Source organism: Cervus elaphus, chromosome 11 (genome assembly GCF_910594005.1).
Source record: "Cervus elaphus chromosome 11, mCerEla1.1, whole genome shotgun sequence".
NCBI lineage: Eukaryota > Metazoa > Chordata > Mammalia > Artiodactyla > Cervidae > Cervus > Cervus elaphus.
This window is the reverse complement of record NC_057825.1, coordinates 43683128-43710893: the sequence shown is the minus strand read 5'-3', so window position 1 is coordinate 43710893 and position 27766 is coordinate 43683128. Positions and strand designations below refer to the sequence as shown.

At 38.6% G+C, this 27766-nt stretch overlaps 1 protein-coding gene across 1 annotated transcript in view; it reads right to left on the bottom strand.

The window, feature by feature from the left end:
* Positions 1-27766, bottom strand: part of LOC122703108 (WD repeat containing planar cell polarity effector) — a 267027-nt gene that overhangs the window by 84557 nt on the left and 154704 nt on the right. The window contains exons 12-13 of the mRNA XM_043917188.1: positions 25158-25767; positions 2246-2434 (exon numbers count right to left, since the gene is read on the bottom strand). Of these exons, the coding sequence (XP_043773123.1) occupies positions 2246-2434; positions 25158-25767 (799 nt within the window). The remainder of the gene's footprint in view (positions 1-2245; positions 2435-25157; positions 25768-27766) is intronic.

Below are 27766 nucleotides of genomic sequence, written 5' to 3'. Positions count from 1 at the left end.
TGCTGGTAATTTCTTTTTTTTAATCTCAGATCTAGACAGTAAAGTAAGATGAACTTTGGGGGTATTTTCTTTCAAAGCAGCAGTCAATTTAGATTAAAAATTGAATACAGCAATGCCATTGTGAAAACAAGCCAGATTCTCTTGCCATTGCTTGTTTTCTTGACAGCATGTTTCATACATCTGAAATGTTTGAGCCTACATGGAATACTTGTAGCTCCCAGCACAGTTACAGATTCATTAGATAGCCCAGCTTGATATTTAAGGCAGAAATGAAGATCTTGAAGATAACCACAGCCCCAGCTACAAATAAAAGAGCTCACTGGGCTCCATTAATAAAAGGAAACAAATTACCATGTCAAATTTGTTAGATTCAGATAGAATAAATCTCAACAGAGAAGAATGTGAATGTTTTAGAAAAGTGTTTTGCAATTACTTGGGGGAAAATGCATACACCTACTTAAAATGTACATATTCTGATAACCTAGCATCATGAAAGCATTTTATTTTAATAGCCTAGTGTATCATACAAATTTTTTATTTCCCTATCCACCCAATATGGTTCCTTGATAATATCCTTTATTAAGGCAGGAACCTGATAATACCCATTTGTGAATTCCCTAATAATCTTACTTACTACACAGGAATCTTATAACACAAATTCACTACGGTGCTAACAATTTCACGGTGTTCTGAGTAAGAGTCAATATATTGTTGTCTTCATATTTCCTCAACTGTAAATTTATCATCTCTTACATGGGTTATGTGTACCACAACAGGCTTTCTTTAGGGACCCTGCTATCTACCTAATCTTGAGAGTATACCAATACTAACAAATAATTACTGGAGATAACTCTGCAGGTGAAAATATTACAGTAATCTTAGAGCCCCCAAATTCTGAAGTTATACTCTTTTATTTTTAACTAATATCCATTGAGTACCTACTGTGGGTCAAACATGTGCTAGGCATTTTCTCATTGCAGATGCACTGGAATCTCCATAGATGTGTTGGACTACCTCCAAAAAGCACATTCAGTTAACATTAAATAAATATTGTGGGCCTCCTTTGAGTTGAGGCCAAGTCTCATGATGCAGACTTCTTAAAAGAACATGTTCATACTGATTATTCGTCTCCAAAATTACTAAAAAGAAGGTTAGGTACAGAATACTATCTACCATGTTTACTTTGAAATGGAATAAAATGGAATAAGAAAATCTATAAATATGGAAAGAAAACAGTGAGGGAAAAAGCTCTCCAGTAAAGGCTTTTTGAAATATTTCCTGTTTTCTTTACTTTATAAATCACCTATAGAAACGTCTTCATTGGCCATGGTTTCCCACTATTAATGTCAATGCTAATCACAAACATTTGAAATAAAGATACAAATTCAAGAATGTTTAGATGCATTTTACATTAAGAAAATAAATTACTCATAAAAATAATATATACTGGAAAATATAAAAACTGATTTCATTATTGCATGTGGCACTTTTTTTTCCCTTTTTTTGTTGGGGAGGTTACAGTGCCTCATCTCTCTCTGAAAATAAACATCTGAGATCCTATGGACAAAAATTACTTATTTACAGAAGGTTAGGAAATCCAAGCAGCCAGAAGGTAGAGGGCGATTAGAAGTCTTAAGTTAGAATGAAAACAAGGAGGACAACCTAAGCTGTAATTCTCTCTCTGTCACACACACACACACACACACACACACACACACACACACACACACACACACACACACACACACACACACACACACACACACACACACACACACACACACACACACACACACACACACAAAATCAGTGGTAAGGTCTACTGTCTGGACAAAGAACTTGCGATGTGAGAAATACTAATGTTTAAAGTGAAGGAGAAATAAGGATTTTTGTTTAGGACCCTTTGTCTTCCAAACCCTAGAAAGCACATTAAATTCCTCATCAAAGTTTAAACTCTGAGCATATTCTATATATGAATTTAGTCTGAAATGTGCAATGACTTCATTGTGAGTTCCAATACAGGTATATACGGAAAAGTTATTATGTTGACAAATACTATACAGTAAGTTACCATATGGGAGTAATTATTTGATACCTGATTTTGTCAGTTTAATACGGCATGAATATTTTTGTCTTTTAAGTTACAGTAACACAACTCCAAAGCATCCTCAAAAAAATAACCAACTCATAAAACATATTTCATGTATATACAAAACTCACTTATGAAATATATTTTAATTCTGACCTTCTCTCTCTGGTGTGAGCTTTTGTCTAAGAAGATGGTTTACAATGGCACACATGCTGATAAAGCACTCATAGCCCAGAGTGTCCCAGTTCATACTACTCAGGATGTTTATTGCCTCATAGATCTCATCACAGTGAACATACTGGAAGATGATGTCTACCAGACCCAGGTGTCCTTGTGTGAAGATACCTGTCACAAAAAATATATAAAATCAAGTGAATCATTTAAAAATAAAAATAACAAAAACATGTTTAATTCTCGAGAGGAAAAAAAAAACAGTGATCTTTTCTTGCATAAAGAGCTTGAAACGTGGGGTTTGTGGGGGCCAATACTCATATATGGCACTGTGGTCAAATCTTCAAGTATCACCTATCAACTCCATCTTGCTTATGCTTACCATTCACCATATATTAAAACTTTTTACTCTACATGATCAAACTGTTAAGACTAAAAATGAATAACTGTGAGAACTTTTAGGTAAATCACAATAGCTAACTGAATTTCCCATATGTGATTTAGGCCTCTATTGTGTGTGTGTGTATTTTTAGCTGTGCTGGGTCTTCACTGCGAAAGGTGGTCTTTTCGTTGCAGTGCACAGGCTTCTCTAGTTATGGGGCACAAGCTCCAGAGCATGTGGGCTCAGCAGCTGTGGCACAAGCACATGGCTTCTTTAGTAGCGGCATGTGGGTTCAGTTGCCTCACGAGATCTTAGTTCCCTGATCAAGAATCAAACCCACGTCTCCTGCATTGGAAGGCAGATTCTTAACCACTGGACCACCAGGGAAGTCCCTGTGGTATATACGTAAAGACAGAATTTTGATGTAACACAATTCTTATTGACCAGATTCATTAGTTCTAGGTTGCATCTGATCTTCAGCCCCATGTACTTGGCAGAAAAAAGTACAAATATTCATGACATGCATATTATTCAGTGTGAAACAGATCGCCAGTCCAGGTTGGATGCATGAGACAAGTGCTCGGGGCTGGTGCACTGGGATGACCCAGAGGGATGGGATAGGGAGGGAGGTGAGAGGGAGGTTCAGGATGGGGAACACATGTAAATCCATGGCTGATTCATGTCAATGTATCATGTCAATGTCAAAAACCACTAGAATATTGTAAAGTAATTAGCCTCCAACTAATAAAAATAATTGAGAGAAGAAAAATAAAATAAAATAAAAATAGAGAAAAAAAAAGAATACCACATACCAATTTACTTTAAATTGGCATTTAAAGATTATCATCTTTGATTACTAATGATTATTCAGTTCAGTGCAGTCACTCAGTTGTATCTGACCCTTTGCGACCCCATGGACTGCAGCATGCCAGGCTTCCCTGTCCATCACCAATTCCTGGAGCTTGCTCAAACTCATGTCCATTGAGTCGGTGATACCATCCAACCATCTCATCCTCTGTCGTCCCCTTATCCTTCCACCTTCGATCTTTCCTGGCATCAGGGTCTTTTCCAAGGCATCAGTTCTTCTCATCAGGTGGCTAAGGTATTGGAGCTTGACCTTCAGCATCAGTCCTTCCAATGAATATTCTGGACTGATCGCCTTTAGGATGGACTGGTTGGATCTCCTTGCAGTCCAAGGGACTCTGAAGAGTATTCTCCAACACCACAGTTCAAAAGCATCAATTCTTCAGCATGCAGCTCTCTTTATAGTCCAACTCGCACATCCATACATGACTTAGGAAAAACTATAGCTTTGATTAAACAGACCTTTGCTGGCAGAGCAATGTCTCTGGTTTTTAATCTAGGTTGGTCATAGCTTTCCTTCCAAGGAGCAAGCATCTTTTAATTCCATGGCTCCAGTCATCATCTGCAGTGATTTTGGAGCCCCCCAAAATAAAGTCTCTCACTGTTTCCACTGTTTCCCCATCTATTTGCCATGAAGTGATGGGACCTGAAGCCATGACCTTCGTTTTCTGAATGCTGAGTTTTAAGCCAACTTCTTAACTTTCCTATTTCACTTTCATCAGAGGGCTCCTGAGTTCTTCGCTTTCTGCCATAAGGGTGGTGGTGTCTGTGTATCTGAGGTTATTGATATTTCTCCCAGCAATCTTAATTCCTGCTTGTGCTTCATCCAGTCTGGCATTTCACATGATGTACTCTGCATATAAGTTACATAAGCAGGGTGACAATATACAGCCGTGCCACTGCTGAGTTTTCCAAACTTGCTGGCATATTGAGTGCAGCACTTTCATAGCATCATCTTTTAGGATTTGAAATAGCTCAGCTGGAATTCCATTCCCGCCACTAGCTTTGTTAGTAGTGATACTTCCTAAGAGCCACTTGACTTCGCATTCCAGGACATCTGGATCTAGGTGAGTGATCACACCATCGTGGTAATCTGGGTCATGAAGATCTTTTTTGTATAGTTCTTCTGTGTATTCCTGTCACCTCTTCTTAACATCTTCTGCTTCTATTAGGTCCATACCATTTCTGTCCTTTATTGAGTCCATCTTTGCATGAAATGTTCCCTTGGTATATCTAATTTTCTTGAAACAATCTCTAGTCTTTCCCATTCTATTGTTTTCGTCTATTTCTTTGCAATGATCAATCAGGAAGGCTTTCTTATCTCTCCTTGCTATTCTTTGGAACTCTGCATTCGAATGGATATATCCTTTTCTCCTTTACCTTTAGCTTCTCTTCTTTTCACAGCTATTAGTATAGCCCCTTCAGACAACCATTTTGCCTTTTTTTCATTTCTTTTTCTTGGGATGGTCTTGATCACTGCCTCCTATACAATGTCACAAACCTCCGTCCATATTTCTTCAGGCACTCTATCAGATCTAATCCCTTGAATCTGTTTGTTAATTCCACTGTATAATCATAAGGGATTTGATTTGGGTCACACCTGAGTGATCTAGTGATTTTTCCCTACTTTCTTCAATTTCAGTCTGAATTTGGCAATAAGGAGTTCATGATCTGAGCCACTGCCAGCTCCCAGTCTTATTTTTACTGACTGTATAGAGCTTCCCCCTCTTTGGCTGCAAAGAATATAATCAATCTGATTAAAGTATTGACCATCTGGTGATGTCCACATGTAGAGTCTTCTCTTGTATTGTTGGAAGAGGGTGTTTGCTATGACCAGTGCCTTCCCTTGGCAAAATTCTATTAGCCTTTGCCCTACTTCATTTTGTACTCTGAGGCTGAATTTGCCTGTTACTCCAGGTATCTTTTGACTTCCTACTTTTGCATTCCAGTCCCCTATAATGAAAAGGACATCTTTTTTGAGTGTTAGTTCTAGAAGGTCTTATAGGTCTTCACAGATCCATTGAATTTCAGCTTGTTCAGCATTAATGGTTGGGGCATAGACTTGGATTACTGTAATATTGAATGGTTTGCCTTGGAAACGAACGGAGACCATTCTGTCATTTTTGAGATTATTGTAAAGAAATGATTATTTGTAAAGAAATAATTTAATCTTGTTATTGATCCTCTTGCATAACTAAAGAAAATCCACTTCTAAGCTAAGAGAAATAAGAACATCAAACAAAGCAGGGAGTGGGGGGAGAGGCATTCTGTTAGAATTTTATCTTATCTTTTAAATATGGAAGAACTCTTTTGAAACTAACAAATTCTGTGTAATAAAATGACAATAAGTACTAGCACCTTTTAAGTTTTTTTTTAAGCTTTTAAAAAATATTTGTTTGTAAAATCTTTTTCCTTCTGCAAACATTTACTGATTTGAGTGAATCTACAAAAACTTCTCAGTACAAATAATCATAAGTTAAATAAGAAAATGTATGTGAAGTTATTTGGAATCTGTAAAGTATATACTACTATAACTCTTCATTACTGTCATCATCATCATTTACCCGAAATAGTTATAGGTTTCAGAATTTTTAAAAATGTATTAGCTTGTGAGAAAGGTCCTGAAATTATTTATATTAACTTCAAACTCATATAAAAATGAGATCTTGTGCTATACCAGCAGGACTCAACTTGATAAGGAATCTGGGGAATTACCCTGACTATTCTGGAGGGAGAAAATGGCAACCCACTCCAGTATTCTTGCCTGGCGAATCTCATGGACATAGGAGCCTGGAGGGCTACAGTCCACAGGGTCACAAAGAGTAAGAAAGAACTGAAGCAACTTACACCAGCACCCCCACTATACTAAGCAATAAAACTTTACTATTCTTTTTGTGTTGGCAGAATCGACAAATGCTACTGTCCAAAAGTCTTCATGCTGCTGCTGCTGCTAAGTCACATCAGTCATGTCCGACTCTGGCGACCTCACAGACAGCAGCCCACCAGGCTCCCGTCTCTGGGATTCTCCAGGCAAGAATTCTGGAGTGGGTTGCCATTTCCTTCTCCAGTGCATGAAAGTGAAGTCTCTCAGTCATGTCCAACTCTTCGCGACCCCATGGACTGTAGCCTACCAGGCTCCTCCATCCATGGGATTTCCCAGGCAAGAGTACTAGAGTGGGTTCCCATTGCCTTCTCCGAAAACCTTCATGATCCTACAGTAAAGTGCTAGAAGTCTTCATAAATCAGTGTGGTTCCTTTACAGTAGATATTAATGTTTAAGAATTTTGAAGACAACAAAATATCTGAAATCTATTGAGTCTGTCTATATCCTAATACTTCTAACATGAGAAATAATTGATGTATTGAGAGGAAAAGCTAACATATAGTCATAATTCAAATTGTTTAAAAGGTGATAAAGAGAAAAACTTAAAAAGCAGCCAATTAAAAAAGACACATGATGCATAGGGAAATAAAGATTTAGTAAGTGTCAACTTTGTTTCTGAAATAATACAATCTAGAGACAACAGTAGGGTTTTTTAAAATGTTGAGAGATAAAAATCAATCTGTCTAGAATTCTAGAACTTTATAATAAAACATTGACAATTCATGAAGAAACATAACACTTAATAACAGACCTCTAAAATAATAAAGTAAAAATGATGAAACTAAAAGGAGAAAAAGTAAAATCCACAATTATCACTGGAGATTTCAGCACATCTCTCTAACTAGTTGAGAAAATGTATAAACAGAAAATCTGTAACAACAGAAAATACTCGAAAAACATTATCAGTGAATTGGAACTAATTGACATTTACAATACTCTTCACCCAACAACGGCAGAGTATACACATTCTTTTAAGTGCATATATAACACCAACCAAGATGGAGCATTATTCTGGGAGATAAAACAAGCCTCATTAAGTTTAAATGCATTGAAATAATACAAAATAGTTTCCCAAACCACAGTATAACCAAAATCGATATAAAACATAAAGATATCTGGAGGATTTTTGGTATATAAGGATTTATACACCAAGATTTTCAAGTGACAAAACATCCCACTGATATCCTAAGTGTGCTGGTAAATGTATGTGGTATAACCACCCCCACTACGGTTGACTTCAAGCACTAATGTGATGTCATGGAGCATGGAACAAGGAAGTGATGTACCACTGCACACTGTTACGTAATATTTCTACCATACAAATAAAACAGGAGAAGGAAATGGCAACCCACTCCAGTACTCTTGCCTGGAAAATCTCATGGACAGAGGAGCCTGGTAGGCTACAGTCCATGGGGTCGCAGAGTCGGACACGACTGGGCGACTTCACTTGACTACTTCACTTCATACTTTATCACTGGAGAAGGAAACGGCAACCCACTCCAGTATTCTTGCCTGGAGAATCCCATGGACAGAGGAGCCTGGCGGGCCATGGTTCATGGGGGTTGCAGAGAGTCAGACACAACTGAAGTGACGAGGCACACACAAATAAAACAACTGTAATCTCCCCAAACACAGAGATAACAGCAAAATATAGTAACATAACTAGGAAGTACGGGAAAAAACCTGAAAAATCTTTAAATATTTAGAAATTAATCAATATTGTATAAAGTATATAGAAAATATTTTGAAATAAATGAAAATATATCAATAAAATTTGTGAGATATAGCTGTGGTTATGGTATTACTTAAAGGGAAATTACTAGCATTACATTTCAGTTAGAAAAGAAAAAATGTCTAAAATCAACAATCCAAGTTTCCACACTAAGAACACTTAGAGAAAGAAGAGTAAATAAGACCTAAAAGAAAGAGAAGAAATATTTTTAAAAGTATATTTATAATATTATTATATTTATAATACTATGTTATTATATTTATAATACTATGTTATTATATTTATAATATTATAATAAATATTACATACTTATTATTGAGAAAATTAATGAAAACAAAAGCTGGTTCTTTGGAACAATGTATAAAATTGACCAACTTCTGCCTAAATTGAGGAAAAGAGAAGATACACTTCTCAGTATCAACAATAATCACTACAGGACCCACAGACATTAAAAAATAGTAAGTGAATAATATGACTAACTTTATAGATATAAATATAATTTAAATGAAATGTATTCCTTGAAAGACACAAATTATCAAATCTCATTTAAGAAGAAATAAAAACAGATAACTTGAATGATCCTATATTATTTAAATTTGGATGTTTAAAAACCTTTAAACATACACACACAAAAAAACCAGATGACTTCATTGGTGAACTGTCTCAAACAGTAAGAGAAGAAAGAATATCACCTTTACATAACTCAAAATATAAGAGGAGGGAATGACTCCTATTGCATTTAATGATGTCAGCATTATATTGAGACCAAAACTGACAAACATTACAGGAGAAGAAAAAGAAAACTAAAGGTCAGTACCTCCCGTAAACAAATACAAAAATCCTTAACAGAATATTAACAAATTAAGCAACATATTAAAAAGATAATATACCATGAACAAGAGATTTATCCCACAAATGCAAGGTCACTGAAACATCTGAAAACTAATCAGTTCACTATATGACCAGAAAAATCACACAATCATTTTAACACAGAAAAAGCACTTGAAGAAACCGAACATCCACTGAAGAAAACATAACCCAGTAGACTAGGACTAGAAGGGGACTCCCTCAACCTCCTCCCATCGTGTGTGCCCACTAGTTGCTCAGTTGCGTCTGGCTCTTTGCAACCCTGTTGACTGTAGCAGCCAGCTTCTCTGTCCATGGGATTTCCCAGGCAAGAATACTAGAGTGGGCTTCCAGTTCAAGATGACGGAGAAGAAGGACATGAGTTCATCTTCTTCTGCAAGAGCACCAAAATTACAACTATCTTCTGAACAACCATTGACAGGAGAATGCTGGAACCCACCAAAAAAAGATACCCAATGCCCAATGACAAAGAAGCCGGAGGGAGATGGTAGGAGGGGCACAATCATGTTAAAATCAAATCCCATGCCCACCAGGTGACTGACCCACAAACTGGAGAACAATAATACCAAAGAAGTTTTCCCGCCATTGTGGAGGTTCTGAACCCAACATCAGGTTTCCCAGCCTGGGGATCTGACAAAGGGACTGGAAATCCTGAAGGAATCTGACCTTGAAGGCCAGTGGAATTTGATTATCGAACTTCCACAGGGCTGGGGGAAACAGAGACTCCAGTCTTGGAGGGCACAAACGAAATCTTGTATGCACCAAGACCCAGAGGAAAGGAGCAGTGACCCCACAGGAGACTGAATCAAAATGTCCTTGTTAGTGTTGGAGGTTCTCCTGTGAAGGCCTGGGTCAGCGGGGGCTCACCATGGGGATGGGGACACTGGCAGCAGCAAGTCGAGCTGGTGTAAGCCTCTTGGAGGTTAACCCTACCATATAGCCTGTAGACCCCAGGACTGGGTCATCTCAGGCCAAACAACTACCAGGGAGGGAGCACAACCCACCCATCAGCAGATAATTGGATTAGCTTTATTGAGCAAGGCCCTGTCCACCAGAGCAAGGCCCTGTCTTTCCTACCACCAGTCCCTCCTATCAGGAAGCTGACACAAGCCTCTTCGCCTCCTCCATCAGAGGGCAGACAGAAGAAGCAAGAAGAACCACAGTCCCATTGCGGCTAGAAAAAAACCATTACAGAAAGTTCATCAAGATGAAACAGCGGAAAGCTACGTTCCAGATAAAGAGACAAGGTAAAATACCAGAAAAAAAACTAAATGAAGTGGAGATAGGCAACCTTCCAGAAACAAAATTCCAAAATAATGTTAGTGAAGATGATCCAGAATATTGAGAAAACAATAGAGAAGATCCAAAAAATGTTTACCAAAACCTAGAAAAATTAAAGAACAGATGAATAACACATGAGAAGAAATCAACAACAGAATAACTGAGGCAGAAGAAGGGACAAATGACCTGAGGAATAGAGTGGTGGAAATCACTTCCACAGAACAGAATATAGAAAAAAGAATAAAAAGAAATGAAGACAATCTAAAAGACTCAGGGACAACATTAAACACACCAACATTCGCATTATAGGGGTTCTGGAAGGAGAAGAGAGAGAGAAGGAACCTGAGAAAATATTTTGAGAGATAATAGTTGAAAACTTCCCTAACATGGGAAAGGAAATAGTCAACCAAGTCCAGGAAGCACAGAGTGTCCCAGGCAGGAAAAACCCAAGGAGGAACATACCAAGACACGTAGTAATTAAAACTGACAAAAATTAAAGACAAAGATAAAATATTAAAAGCAATAAGGGAAGAATGACAAATAACATACAAAGGTAACTCCCATCAGGCTATCAGTTGATTTCTCAACAGAAATTCTACAAGCCAGAAGGGAATGGCATGATATATTTAAAGTGATGAAAGGGAAGAAGCTACAACCAAGAACACTCTCCTCAGCAAGACTCTCATTCAGTTTGATGGAGAAATCAAAAGCTTTACAGACAAGCAAAAGTTAAGAGAATTCAGCACCACCAAACCAGCTTTACAACAAAGGCTAAAGGAACTCCTCTAGGCAGGAAACACAAGGGAAAGACCTACAGAAAATAAATCCAAAACAATTAAGAAAATGGTAATAGAATCATACATATTGATAATTACCTTAAATGTAAATGGATTAAATGCACCAACCAAAAGACATAGACTGCCTGGGTGTATGAAAACATGTGCATGTAAGCACTTCCACTTATTACATCACTCTGCTTGACCCCCCCAAACTGTATGTAATGATTCTATATTGTTTAGGTTAATCATGTTCCCATTATGGCTTGCAGCTGTAACTATCTTTTATTTTTTGCCTGGCTGCTAATTGTGAAAACTGATAAACATCTTTTACTATTTGTGATTACATAACTGTTACTCACTTAATACCATAGTATCATGACTGGTCCACAGAAAAATGAAAGAACTCTATTATCAACAAAACTACAGTTTAATAGAAAAACCTGTAGTCACTTTTTAAAATCCAGATGCATATTAGAATTACCTTGGAACTTTTTGAAAAATACAAATGCCTAGATATTGCTTTTTTTTCTCCAGAGCTCTAGATATTTTTCTAATGATCGGCCATATTCAGAAACAACTGAACTATATGAAGATCTTTTATCTAGTTTCACTTTTTCTATTTCATATTCAGTGCTCTGATTTCATTTTTTCAATTACTCCATCTCTTCTTTAAAATATGTATAATATATATATTTTAGAATACTTATGAATTTTTGCCTAACTAAAAAATTTATGACATTTTGATTACACTTGTTTGACTTAGTATGAATAGAATGCTAGATTTCTAAGTAAAAAAAAAATAGATATGCAAGAAGCAACTAAGGTGTACTGTATACTACAGGGAACTACAGCCAGTATCTTATAATAACCTATAATGGAAAATAATTCCAAAAATAATATATGTGTATGTGTTTAACTGAATCACCTTACTCTGCACCTGAAACACGGCAGGTCAACTATACTTCAATAAAATATATATATTAAAAAAAAGAATACTGGAGTGGGTAGCCATTCGCTTCTCCATGGGATCTTCCCAACCCATGGATCGAACCTGGGTCTCCAACATTGCAGGCAGATTCTTTACCATCTGAGCCACCAGGGAAGCCCAGTAACATCATACATTCGCTATATTAAATGCTGTCCACCTAAGATTGGAAACAAAGCAAAGATATCCTCTGTTTTCACTCCTATTTAATATTGTACCATCCTAGATAGTAAAACAGAGGAGAAAACAAATGGCCTGCAGGTAGGATAAGAATATATGAAACTTGTTTTTAATTGTAGTTGTAATAATCATCTATGTAGAAAATCCTAAGTAATCTATAATAAAAAGTCACTACAACGAATGAGTTTAACAGGACTGCAGGATACATGTTTAATATTTTCAAATTTTATTTTTATAAAATCCCAATGAACAATTAAAACTTGTAATTAAAAATACTATTTACAATAGCATCCAAAAACATGAACAAACTATTTACAAGATCTTGTACATTTTAAAATATAAAACACTGCTGGGGGAAATTAAAGGCCTGGATAAATGGAGAGATATATTGTGTTCATAAATTGGGAGATTCAATATTGTTAGGTCTTCCCTGTTGCTCAAACAGTAAAGAATCTGCCTGCAATGCAGGAGACCTGGGTTCGATCCCTGGGTCAGGAAGATCCTCTGGACAATGGAATGGCAATTCACTCCAGTATTCTTGCCTGGAGAATCCCATGGACAGAGGAGCCTGGTGGGCTACAGTCTGTGGGATGGCAAAGAGTTGGACACGACTGAGCAACTAACACTACAATATTGTTAAATTGTCCTTCTATCCCAAACTGATCTATAGACTTAATATTCACAATACTAGTATCCAAAAAAGAACTTATGTTCAGAATATATAAAAACTTATGATTCAATAAAAAACAATCCAATTCAACTGGGGCAAAAGATTTGAAGATATCATTCACAAGGGAAAATATATAGAAATAAGCACATAAAAGATGAACAACTCTAAGGTTCATCAGGGAAATGCCAACTAATACCAACTACACCTACTACAATGGCTAAAATTAAAAACAGCAATAATGCCAAGTTTTAGTGAAGATGTGGAGTAACTGGAACTCCAAACTACTTTCCTCTTAAACTTAGCGTAGCGCTCAGTTCCAAGGTTTTTCACAAAAGAAATCAGAATAGACCTCCATACAAAGACTAGTACATGAAAGAACAGATCATTTTCAATGAAACTGGCTAAAATTGGGAACAACTCAAATGCCTGTCAACATGTGAAGATAAATTGTGATATCTCTATATAATGGAATACTACTCAATAATGTAAATTAAAATGTACAGATATACACACCAATATGGAAAATTCACAAAGATTAATACTGAGTGAAAGTAGCCAGATACGAATGAGTAACAGTTTATTAGTCTACTTCTATGAAATTCTAGAAAAAGCAGATCTAACTTGTAATAGACAACAGATCAATGTGCTTTAGCTTTGAGGGAGGCAGGGACTGACTGCAAAGGGGCTTTAGAGAATTTTGAGGGTGGTGGAAATGTTTTACATCTTGATTATGGTGGTAATCACATTGTTGTTCAGTCTCTTAAGTGGTGTTCAATTCTGCGACCCCATGGACTGAAGCATGCCAGGCTTCCCTGTACTTCACTATCTCCTGGAGTTTGCTGAAACTCATGGTCATTGAGTCGGTGATGCCATCTAACCATCTCATCCTCTGTTGCCCTCTTCTCCTGCTCTCAGTCTTTTCCAATGAGTCATATCTTTGCATCAGGTGGCCAAAGTACTGAGGCTTCAGCTTCAGCATCAGTCCTTATACTGAATATTCAGGGTTGATCACCTTTAGGACTGACTGGTTTGATCTCCTTCTTGTCCAAGGGACTCTAGAGTCTTCTCCAACATCACAGTTCGAAAGCACCAGTTTTTCAGTGCTCAGCCTTCTTTATGGTCCAACTCTCACATCTGTACATGACTAATGGAAAAACCAGAGCTTTGGCTATATGGACCTATATGACTATACAAACCTATATAACTATAGGTACTATATAACTATATAGGTCCATAAAGACTATATGACTATATGAGGTTTAAGAAAGCTTTTTAACTCTCTTCTTTCAACATCATCAAGAGGCTCTTTAGTTCCTCTTCACTTTGTGCCACTAGAGCGGTGTGTGCATGCTAAGTCACTTCAGGCCTGTCCGAATTTGTGTGACCCAATGGCCTGCATCCTGCCAGGTTTCGCTGTCCATGGGATTCTCCAGGCAAGAATACTTGAGTGGGTTTCCATACCTGCCCCCAGGGGATCGTCCCAATCCAGGGATTGAACTCACATCTCTTATACCTCCTTCGTTGGCAGGCAGGTTCTTTATCACCAGCTCCATCTACGAAGCTCCATTAGAGTGGTATGATCTGCATATATGAGGTTGCTTATATTTCTCCCAGCAATCTTGATTCCAGCTTCTGATTCACCCAGCACGACATTTTGCATGATGTACTCTGCATAGAAGTTAAATAAGAAGGGTGACAATATTCAGCCTTGAGATACGCCTTTCCCAATTTTTAAACAGTCCATTGTTCCATATCTGTTTCTAAGTGCTGCTTGTTGACCTGCATACAGGTTTCTCAGGAGGCAGGTAAAGTGGTCTGGGATTCCCATCTCTTTAAAAATTTTCTAGTTTGTTGTGATCAACAGTCAAAGACTTTAGTGCAGTCAGTGAAGCAGAAGTAGATATTTTTCTGGAATTCCCTTGCTTTTTCTATGACATAGTGGACATTAGCAATTTGATCTCTGGTTCCTTTTCCTTTCCTAAATCCAGCTATACACCTGAAAGTTTTCAGTTCATGAACTGCTGAAGCCTAGCTTAAAGGATTTTGAGCATAATCTTGGTAGCATGTAAAATTAGTGAACTGTATGGTAGTTTGAACATTCTTTGGCATTGCCTTTCTTTGGGATTGGAATGAAAACTCACCTTTTCCAGTCCTGTGGCTACAGCTAAATTTTCTAAATTTGCTAGCATATCGAGTGCAGCAATTTAACAGCATCATCTTTTAGGATCTGAAGTAACTCAGCTCGAATTCCATCACCTCCACTAGCTTTCTTGGTAGTAATGCTTCCTAAGACCCAGTTAACTTCACATTCCAGGATGTCTGGCTCTAGGTGAGTGACCACAACATTGTGGTTATCTGGGTCACTAAGATCTTTTTTTTTATAGTTCTTCTGTATATTCTTGGCACCTCTTCTTAATATCTTCTGCTTCTCTTAGGTCCTTGCCGTTTTCCTTTACTGTGCCCATATTTACATGGAATGTTCCCTCGGTATCTCCAATTTTTTTGAAGAGATCTCTAGTCTTTGCCATTCTGTTGCTTTCCTCTATTTCTTCGCTTTGTTCACTTAAGAAGGCTTTCTTATCTCTCACTGCTATTCTTTGGAACTTTGCATTCAGATGGGTATATCTTTCCCTTTTCTCCTTTGCTTTTCCCTTCTCTTGTTTTATCACCTATTTGTAAGGCCTCCTCAGACAATCACTTTGCCTTCTTGCACTTCTTTTTCTTTAGGATGGTTTTGGTCGCTCCCACCATACAATGTTACAAACCTCCGTCTGTAGTTCCTGAGGCACTCTATCAGATCTAATCCCTTGAATGTATTTGCCACCTCCGCTGTATAACCATAAGGGATTTGTTTTAGGTCATACCTGGATGGTTGTGTGGTTTTCCCTACTTTCCTCAATTTAAGCCTGAATTTTGTGATAAGGAACTGATGATCTGAGCCACAGTGAGCTCAAGGTCTTGCTTTGCCTACTCAATAGAGCTTCTCCATCTTCGACTGCAAAGAATGCATCAATCTGATTTCTGTATTGACCATCTGATGATGTTCATGTGTAAAGTTGTTTCTTGGGTTGCTGGAAGAGGGTGTTTGCTATGACCACTTCATTCTCTTGGCAAAACTGTTAGTCTCTGTGCTGCTTCATTTTGTACTCTAAGGCCAAACTTGCTTGTTCCTCCAGGTCTCTCTTGAGTTCCTACTTTTGCACTCCAATCCCCCATGCTGAAAAGGACATCTTTTTTTGGTATTCATTCTAGAAGGTCTTGTAGGTCTTCATAGAATCTTTCAATTTCAGCTTCTTCGGCATTACTGGTTGGGGCACAGACTTGGATTGCTGTGATACTGTATGGTTTGCCTTGGAAATGAACTGAGATCATTCTGTCATTTTTGAAGTTGCACCAAAGTATTGCATTTCAGACTCTCTTGTTGACTATGAGGGTTACTTCATTTCTTCTAAGGGATTCTTGCCCATAATAGTAGACATAATGGTCATCTGAATTACATTCACCCATCCCTTCCCAAGATGTTGATGTTCACTCTTGCCATCTTCTGCTTGACCATGTTCAATTTACCTTGATTCACAGACTACTGGGTTTTCCAGTAGTCATGTATGGATGTGAGAGTTGGACTATAAAGAAAGCTGAGCACCAAAGAATTGATGCTTTTGAACTGTGGTGTTGGAGAAGACTCTTGAGAGTCCCTTGGACTGAAAGGAGATCAAACCAGTCCATGCTAAAGGAAATCTCTCCTGGATATTCACTGGAAGGACTGATGCTGAAGCTGAAACTCCAATACTTTGGCCACCTGATGCAAAGAACTGACTTCTTAGAAAAGACCCTGATGCTGGGAAAGACTGAAGGTGGGAGGAGAAGGGGACGACAGAGGATGAGATGGTTGGATGCCATCACCGATTCAATGGACATGAGTTTGAGTAAGCTCCAGGAGTTGGTGATGGACAGGGAAGCCTGGTGTGCTGCAGTCCATGGGGTCGCAAAGAGTCAGATATGACTGAATGACTGAACTGAACTGAATAATCATTAGTAATCAAAGATGATAATCTTTAAATGCCAATTTAGAATAAATTGGTATGTAGTATTCTATGTCATGTAGTATTCTATGTCATGTATATTTGTACTTTTTTCCCCCTAGTACATGGGGTTGAAGACCAGACTTCTCAGGTGGCAGGTCAGGTGGTCTAGTATTCCTATCTCTTAAGAATTTTCCACAGTTTGTTGTGGTCCATATAGTCAAAGGATTTGGCGTAGTCAATAAAGCAGAAGTAGATGTTTTTCTGGAACTCTGTTGCTTTTTCAGTGATCCAACGGATGTTGGCAATTTGATCTCTGGTTCCTCTACCTTTTCTAAACCCAGCTTGAACATCTGGAAGTTCTCGGTTCACATACTGTTGAAGCCTAGCTTGGAGAATTTTGAGTATTACTTTGCTAGCATGTGAGATGAGTGCAATTGTGTGGCAGTTTGAACATTCTTTGGCATTGCCAGAATCTCTTCTCAATGGGAGAGACTGACTGTGGGGAAAACTTGGTCTTGCACTGTTGGGCAGGGTCATGCTCAGTAAATTTTTAATCCAATTTTCTACTGATGGGTGGGGCTGTGTCCCCGCCCCGCCCCCAACCCCATTAATTGTTTGGCCTGAGGTGACCCTATCCTGAGGCTATAGACTCTATGTTAGGGCTAAAGGTGACCTCCAAACAGACTTTTGCCAACACGCACCTCCCCGGACCCCACAGCAGGCCACTGTTGACACACACCTCTGCAGGAGACCCTGCATCACTCACAGGCAGGTCTGGCTCAGTCTCTTGTGGGGTCACTTCTCCTTTCTCCTGGTTCCTCGGGCACACAATGCTTTGTCTGTGCCCTCCAACAGTCTCTGGGAATCATGCGGATATACATAGTTCCCAAAACTCATTGATCTATACATTTAAAATAGGTATAATTTATTTGTAAATTATACTTGAAAAACTTGATTTAAAAATCTGTCATCACTTTTGTATGAAGAAAGCAGAATGCCGTCTGGAATAGCAATCCATCTCAAATGACACGAGATCCAGTTTTAAGATGACTAGGCATCTAATAAAGTACCTGACATTTTCTTCCAGCAATAAGTTGCCACCAGTTACCACTTTGGCAAAGTAAACTTTAAATAACTTACTAAAAATAACTTTTAAAGAACACATACTTCTTACAAAAGGTCTGAGAGAAAAATCATACTACTTGCTGTTTAGATGAAGTGACAGATACATACGTAATATTGCCCATGATTTTCAAAATCCTATGAGAGGGAAGAAGTTAGCTTTAATTATTTGTTTAATATCACCACTTGGACATTAAACCTTTTCCTAACTTTGCAGGTGTTCTGAGCACATTGTAGGAGCACTGTAAGTAGATGGAATAATCAACACACTATGGAAAGAGGAGTATGAGAGTACATGCTGTGACTGGGAAGCTCCTAAGGCAGCAGAGCTGAGAGATGAAGCCTGGGAGACAGACGGGGCTTATTAACTCCTGAAGGATTTCAAGCTGCAGAAAAGAGAAAACTGAAAGTGTCAGTCACTCAGTTATGTCCAACGCTTTGCGACCCCATGGACTGTGGCCTACCACGTTCCTGTGCCCATGGAATTCCCCAAGGAGAATCCTGGAGTGGATAGCCAATCCCTTCTTCAGGGCATCTTCCTGACCCAGGGATCAAACCAGGGTCTCCTGCACTGCAGGCAAAATCTTTATCACCAGGGAAGCCAAATCTATGACCAGATGTGCACTCTGGTAGCAATTAAGGGGATTAATTGAGCGGTAGGTAGGGAAGATGGGAAGGCAGAGCATTACAGACAGAGGGCCACTGTTTGATCATGGTACAATAAGGAAGGTCTAGATTTAAGGTCACAGCAAGGCTGAATAGAATGAGATGTTTTAGGCAGTGATGTCCTTTTCATCATAGGGGACTGGAAGACAAAAGCACGAAGTCAAGAGACACCTGGAGTAACAGGCAAGTTTGGCCTCAGAGTACAAAATGAAGCAGGGCAAAGGCTTCATTTTGCCAGCGTTTGCCTAGAGAACACACTGGTCATAGCAAACACCCTCTTCTAACAACACTACACATGGACATCACCAGATGGTCAATATCAAAATCAGACTGATCATATTCTCTGCAGCCAAAGATGGAGAAGCCCCTACAGTCAGCAAAAACAAGACTGCGAGCTGACTGTGACTCAGATCATGAACTCCTTATTGCCAAATTCAGACTTAAATTGAATAAAGTAGGGGAAAACCTCTAGGCCATTCAGGTGTGACCTAAACCAAATCCCTTATGATTATACAGAGGAAGTGGCAAATAGATTGAAGGGATCTGAGCTGGTAGACAGAGTGCCTGAAGGACTAAGGCAGAGGTTCATGACACTGCACCGGAGGTGGTGATCAAAACCAGACCCAAGAAAAAGAAATGCAAAAAAAGCAACATGGTGTCTGAGGAGGCCTTACAAACAGTGGGGAAAGGAGTGAAAGGCAAAAGGGAAAAGGAAAGATATACCCATCTGAATGCAGAGTTCCAAAGAACAGCAAGGAGAGATAAGAAAGCCTACAGAAGTGAACAGTACAAAGAAATACAGGGAAAAAAATAGAATGGGAAAGACTAGAGATCTCTTTGAGAAAATTAGAGATACCAAGGGAACATTCGATGCAAAGATGGGCACAATATAGGAAAGAAATGGTATAGACCTAGCAGAAGCAGAAGATATTAAGAAGAGGTGGCAAGAATATACAGAAAACTGTACAAATAAGGTCTTAATGACCCAGGTAACCATGATGGTGTGATCACTCACCTAGAGCCAGACATCCTGGAATGTGAAGTCAAGTAGGCCTTAGGAAGCATTACTACAAAGAAAGCTAGTGGAGGTGATGGAATTCCAGTTGAGCTATTTCAAATCCTAAAAGATGATGCTGTTAAAATGCTGTACTCAATATGTTAGCAAATTTGGAAAGGTCAGCAGTGGCCACAGGACTGAAAAAGGCCATTTTTCATTCTAATCCCAAAGAATGGCAATGTAAAAGAATGTTCAAACTACTGCACAACTGCATTCATTTCACATGCAATTAATGAAGGTAATGCTCAAAATCCTTCAAGGTAGATTTCAACAGTATGTGAACTGAGAACTTCCAGATGTACAAGCTGGATTTTTTACCAGAGATCAAATTGTCAACATCTACTGGATCATAAAAAAAAGCAAGAGAATTCAAGAAAAACATCTACTTTTGCTTTATTGACTACACTAAAGTCTTTGACTGTGTGGATCACAACAAACTGTGGAAGATTCTGAAAGAGATAGGAGTACCAGGCCACCTTACCTGCCTCCTGAGAAATCTGTATGCAGGTCAAGAAGCAACACTTAGAACCAGACATGGAACAACAAACTGGTTCAAAATTGGGAAAGGAGTACGTCAAGGCTGTATACTGTCACCTTGCTTATTTAACTTATATGCAGAGTGGTGGTTTGGTTTAGTCGCTAAGTCGTGTCCGACTCATTGCAATCCCATACTATAACCTGCTAGGCTCCTCTGTCCATGGGATTCTCCAGGCAAGAATATTGGAGTGGATTGCCATTTCCTTGTCCAGGGGATCTTACCAACCCAGGAATCGAACCCGGGTCTCCTGAATTGCAGGCAGATTCTTTACCAACTGAGCTATGAGGGAAGCCCCTCACAGAGTACATATATGCAGAGCAGATGATGAGAAATGCTGGGCTGGATTAAGCTCAAGCTGGAATCAAGATTGCCAGGAGAAATATCAACTACCTCAGATAATCAGATGACACCACCCTTACGGCAGAAAGCTAAGATGAACTAAGGAGTCTCTTGATGGAAGTGAAAGAGGAGAGTGAAAAAGCTGGCTTAAAACTCAACATTCAAAAAACTGAGATCATGGCATCCAATTCCATCACTTTATGGCAAATAGATGGGGAAACCATTGAAACAGTGACTCTATTTTGGGTTCCAAAATCACTGTGGACAGTGACTACAGCTATGAAATTAAAAGACACTTGCTCCTAGGAAGAAAATCTATGACAAAGCTAAACGTTGTATTAAAAAGCAGAGATATCACTTCGTGGTCAAAGGTCCATATAGTCAAAGCTATGGTTTTTCCAGTAGTCATGTATGGATGTGACAGCTGGACCATGAACAAGGTTGAACACCAAAGAATTGATGCTTTTGAACTGTGGTGCTGGAAAAGACTCTTGAGAGTCACTTGGACAACCAGGAAATCAAATAAGTCAATCCTAAATGAAATCAACCAAGAATATTCACTAGAAGGACTGATGCTGAAGCTCCAATACTTTGGCCACCTGATGTGAAGATCCAACTCGTTGGAAAAGACCCTGATGCTGGGAAGGATTGAGAGCAGGAGGAGAAGAAGGCAACAGAGGATGAGATGGTTAGAGGACATCATTGACTCAATGGACATGAGTTTGAGCAAACTCCAGGAGATAGTAAAGGACAGGGAAGCCTGGCATGCTGCAGTCCATGGGGTCAAAAGAGTCAGACACGACTGAGTGACTGAACAAAACCTCAGAAGGCAGAACTGATGGCATTTCATTGCTGACTGGATATAGTGTCAGGAATGAGGGAGGATTCTAGGATGACTTCTAACTTGGAATTCTGTCCATCTAAATGACTATAACATCCCTTAAACTGGAATATATAGGAGGAGAAGCAGGGAGAAAGATGACAACCTCAAGTCTGCACATAATAAATCTGATGCAATCGTGTAGACTTGGGGGGGAGGTTTCCTGTAGTCCAGGTTAACATGTGGGGGTGGAGAGCAGTGGCCTGGGCTGAGGTCAGAGACAGGATACCAAAATCAAAAATAAACTCTTGGTTCGATGCATGAGACAGGGTGATCAGGGCTGGTGCACTGGATGACCCTGAGGGATGGAATGGGGAGGGAGGTAGGAGGAGGGGTTCAGGATGGGGAACACATGTACACCCATGATGGATTCATGTCAGTGTATGGCAAAAACCACTATAATACTGTAAAGTAGTTAGCCTCCAATTAAAATAAATAAGTTTTTAAAAATAAAATAAAAAATAAACAAATAAACTCTCATTTTGCATAAAGTGGGAGAGGGGAGCTAAAGATGGAACCTTGGAGAGCCTGAATATTTTCATGAGGAGGCAGAAGAAGAGCATAAAAAAGCACCAAAAAGTTGCATCGAGAGTCACAGAAGGCAAGAACAATGAGAGGAGCCATCAAATGCTGAAAAGTCATCAAGTAACTGAAGAGAAATATGTGTATCAAGTAGGAAGTCACTGGTGACCTTTCCAAGAGCAGTTCCAGGAGAACATTGAAGAGAAGAAGAGCCAGAAGGTGGTGCTGTGAGGGGGAATGGGAGGTGAAGAAGCAGAGAAATTCAGTGTTCACTATTCTGTTAAGAGCTTGACTGTGAAAGGACAGTGAACATTTGATCAATAACAGAGGGGAAACAATTTTAAGGAACAGATGTATGTATGTTGCTTTGTTTCATGGTGTGGCTTGGGCCCGAGACTGCTGATGTAGCAAGATTCATGGGGAGAGCAGGGAAGGTGACAGAGTAAAGGTGTCAAGGGGAATGCTGTGGGATCCGGCATGGAACTAGTCTTAGGTAAGAGGAAGGTTCCTATCCCACTGAATTGAAACGGAAAAGATTTATGTACATGGAGGTAAGTGGTTGGGTGGGTGGTGAGGAGCAGATAAAGTTAATGAAGTACCTACTAAAGGGAGATTCTCTGTTGAAAGGGCAAGAAGCTGATCACATGAGAGAGCAGTGAAGGTTGGAAAAAGTGATGATGAGAATGGAAAAGCTTTAATATCTCAGAAATACAAACTAGGAACTCCTCTTTTTAAAATTAATCCCAGTTTACATATATGGAAATATGAATGATGATTGTTAGGTAAAGAAATTCTGATTACACACTGCCTCTACCTAGGAGGATGACACGTCTTGCTCCCTCCTGAGGAAGACATGCTAGTTTTTCACATTCTTATAGTAACTGTGGTGATGGCCTTTTAACCTCCAGTGGCATCTGTGTGATAATTATAAGGATTTAGAATTGAAGCTCTAGCCTTCAACAGAGTTTTCCTTCAACATTACACTAACTGACCTATTCTAAGAGTCAGACTCCAAAAATCTTAGCATATTGGCAGCAGCCACTGACACGTTTACATATGACAGCATTCTATTTTAAACTATGATCTATCTCAGCTTCTTAAATTGTACGCTACACCTTTCATGTCAAAATTTCCAAAGGCTTGCATAACAAGCATATGAAAAACATCTCATAAATGCTCCCTAGTGGGGAAACTGCACATGAAACTACCTGTTTATATATGCAGTAACTTGAATTATACATGAAAATTCCACATGGATGCCCAGAATCAGCACTGTGTTAATTCAAGAAGTATATTAAAATTTCTGGATGTATTTAGTAGCAGATCCTAAGAAAAATCTGTTCTTTAAACAGGGTTTTCTTTAAAAAAAAAAAAAGAAGAAAGAAAAAGATCTGTTAGCTGGAATATACTGTTTCAAGGAATCTACTCTTCCTAGGAAAAATAATATATAATAAACACTAATCTTATAATACATTTTCAAAAATCCTGGAAAACTCCATGTTTTCTTCTTTTAAAGACCCTGTAAGACTGTAAAATTTCCCTATTCTATAAATCGTATGTCATAATGAAAATAAAATTTAAATGATAAATGTCAGTTGCAGAAGTTATCACCTTTTCATTTGAATGCTTGACTTCTATTGGATAATTCTCTTCCAAGAGACCTACTTGGGAAAAAGAGGTGACAGCCAACTCATTGCCTAATTGATTTAGGAACAGTGCCCAGGGAGATAGTCCAATTAAGTTTACAAGCTGGCAATTAGCAGGAAGCCCTCTAAATCCCTACACTGAGAGCCTGTTTACTTTAGTAAGAAGGCAAATGTGCTAGAGATAGGAAGAGAAAGCTGTGCTTTTTGCAAAGCTGTTGTGAGCAGGCCCACAAGGGAGGGCTGAAGAAAAGCTAGGTATATGTTAGTAGACTGCCTTCTTGTTTGATAGGTAACTGGGATATACAGAGAGAGGCAGAGAGTTTCAACAGATACGCAGAACATCTAACAGCCACTTTAATAAGTGTTGTGGGTGGAGACATACTACTATTAAACGCGTAAGCTAGTCAAAGTAGAACTGGATTATCTCATAATAGATGAGATTCCAAACATATTTTTCTTAGATAATACTAATGTTATGAATGGATTTAGGTTCTTTTTTTTTTTCATGTGAAAAGAACACAGCCCTCACTTATATCCCTGATAGCTTTCAAGTTAAGTCATTTTCATTAGACTTATTTCATTCCTTCTATTTCAGAGGCAAGTAGATCCATTAAAAACAAAAAGTAAACTGACTGTTATTTAACAAACACTACAATGTTTTTAAAAACAACTTTGTACCACAGAACCAGATCCTGTAAGGGGTTTTGAAATGTATCTACTTTTCTATGTTTTCAGGTTGCAATAATATGCACTAATTGAAATATTTTTTTTAAAACCTAAGAGTTCCTCTCAAGAATGTTACATTATCAAAACTGCCTAAAAAATATCATATATTTTAGGACATAGCTGGTAATGCCAACCTTTAGAAGGCAAATAAAATTCTGCTTTAAAGCCTCCTGGTTGAAATAGTATACATTAATACATAATTTTCCTAATATTGAAATAATTTTTTGAATTTTTATCTAGAAGAAAAACATAAAGTTACACAAATATCTTTAGCAAATTCTAACCAAGCATTTTCCTTCCTCTTCTTTTAAAACATTTGCTTTACACATTTTCAATCTGGAAAGAAATGAACACTCATCTAAAATAACTTAATAGAAAAAGTATTATATTCCTACACACAGAATTTTACAATGGACACAGTAAGTACTTTTAAAATATTTTCATATGTACTATTTCTTAAGGAATTTTTTTAGTAGACAGTTTATTTTGAAAGGTGTCATATATGGACAGCTCAGGCTTTTTATTCATGTGATGGAAAATTAATGCAATTTCAAAATTTTTGAATATATAATGGACCTTGACATTTTAGAAAATCATCCACAAAACTTTCTTAAGGAAACTACATGTTTGAAATGTAAGCATATTGATGGGATGAGGAACAAAAAAAATCTGCATTCCAGGAATAGTTTTACTGTCTTAATTATACTGTCATCATAAAAAAATTTATTTACTCACCAACTTCCTTGACTTACCAAGTTTAAACAGAAGTACACCCAAAGGTCCTCTGTCAAACCTGAGGAAGAGGAGATTATAGATGTCCCCACTTTCAGGCTTCTTAGAAACAACCTGAGGCGCTATCCACTGCATTTGAACAAGACTGCTAGAAACATCAAAGAATTTTTTGAATTGTAGAGTCTCCCTAGGTGAGTTGTCTTCAGCCAAAAGCTGGATGTTAATAGGAGAAAGAGCCATATCAAATATTTGCAGCTCCCCTTGGTTACTGCCAACTAGGAGAATGGCCCCACTTGGGTGGCAGCTTATTAATGAAGGCAGAAGTTCAGCCTGAGCTAAGAGAGTCACTCTACGGTGAGTTTCATAAAGAATTACTGAAGAATCTTCACAGCCCAGAATCAGTTTGTCTTCAGTAGCATTCCTGCAACAACTAATGGCCTTTGATTTTAGTGGTATTCTGGTGACTGATACACACTGGATTTTGTTCCGAACACATTCATAGACGCAGCTGTCAGCCGCGGGCTCTCTGTCTACACTGATGGAGCACTCCACTGTCAACACCTGATTAGGATGTTTGGTGTCAAAGCGAACATCCAGTGGGTCCCATTCTGTGCGTACAGAACTCAGAACCTGTAAGAAATATAACAAGTATGTTCAGATAGACTGTGGTTTTTCTTCAGCTGTCACACACAGCACTGCATATTAATCTAGAATGCTACTGAATACAGTCAACTACCACCTTAAGTATCAGCAGCATATTAGCAGGTATGTATGTATCTCATATAGAACATATATAAATGTGTGTGTGTGTGTGCACGCGCTCAGTCATGTCTGACTGTAGCCTGCCAGGCTCCTCTGTCCATGGGATTTCCCAGGCAAGAGTATTGGAATGAATTGCCATTTCTTTCTCCAGAGGATCTTCTTGACCCAGGGATGGATCTCCTCTCTCCTGAGTCTCCTGCATAGGCAGGTGGACTGTTTACCACTGAGCTACCTGGGAAGCCCATATATAAATATATATAGCATATACCGAACACAGCTGCAGAAATTAAATTATAAAATTTTAACTTAAGCATTTTGTTTTAGAAAGTCTGTAAGTAACATAAAGACAACTATTTCCTACAATATACAGAAACTAATGGAGTGGGCTTTTAGTAAAGTAATATGGCTAGCAAATTATCTAAAGACATCAGAAGCGTGATTTCTAAAGGATGAATAAAGGATTTTAACAATTCAGTTCATCTTCTTCCAATCCACTACCCCTGCTGATTCTAAAATTCCTAGTAAATTATTTACCAGAAATATATTCCTAATTAGTAGTGTAAGAAATAAAAAACAAAAATGGTCCGTTTTCAAGAACATCTAGCTTTGAGTGACAGCTTGCTGATGTAATAGCCAATAGCAGATATAAAACGAGAAAGTCTGGGCAAACAAAGGGAGAGTGAGATATCTAGGATTTTCGTGCGGGTTCAGCCTACTGGTGAATTCAAGACCTAAGAGCTGGAACAGGTACACAGAAAAGGAGGAAATAAGACGTAGCGGGGTGGTGGGAGGAGATCATAAAGAGGGAGGGAACAAACCTAGGTGACATCCAGGAAGACCGTTTACCCCTTGGTACTCAGCCAAAGAGGAACTGGGGGAGGGACTTGCATTCTAGAGATAAGATCCTCCCTGTTAATGACTCTGGGTATGCCTGCCCATCAGACACCAGATCTTGCAAGACAATCATTAAATCACTTCCATTCTTTGGATTTGGGCTGGTGAGCGTGTTTCTCACAAGCAGGGCAGGGTAGGCAAAGGAAAAAACTTTAGAACCCTGTTAACATTCCTGTAGAAATATGTTCTGTTGTTGTTTAGTCGCTAAGTCATGTCACACTCTTTTGCAACCCCATGGACTATAGCCTGCCAGGCTCCTCTATCCATGGGATTTTCTAGGAGTGGGTTATCATTTCCTTCTCCAGGGGTTTTTCCTGACACAGGGATTGAACTGTGTCTCCTGTACTGGCAGGCAGATTCTTCTACCACTGATTTTATGGTCAGAAAAGATATGAAGGATTGTTAAGTAGGTCAATGATCAACAGAAAAAAATAAGGTTATGTACTAGTTTTAAAATTAAGAAAAGACCTGGTGAGTAATATGATTTATAATATTGAAGTGAAGTGAAGTTGCTCAGTCGTGTCCAACTCTTTGTGACCCCATGGACTGTATGTAGCCTAGCACGCTCCTCCATCCATGGGATTTTCCAGGCAAGAGTACTGGAGTGGGTTGCCATTTCCTTCTCCAGAGGATCTTCCCAACCCAGGGATCGAACCCGGGTCTCCCACATTGTAGGCAGACGCTTTACCGTCTGAGCCACCAGGGAAGTTCTTATAATACTAGCAAGGCAAAATTTGAAAAGCATTTCTAGTGTGGAAGGGAAAGGCAACAAGAAGAATAAAGGAATAAAGCAGGCCATTCACCTTATTCATATGTAAATGTGGGGGGCCAAAAATCTGCAGAGTGGTATCTGAGATCATTTCTAACACTGCTGAAAACCTCAAAATTAGATTTAGAAACATTACTAAGCACATGTCTACAAGAGACAGAATTTCACAGAACTCTGCAGGTGTGTCCGTGCACTCGCAGAAGT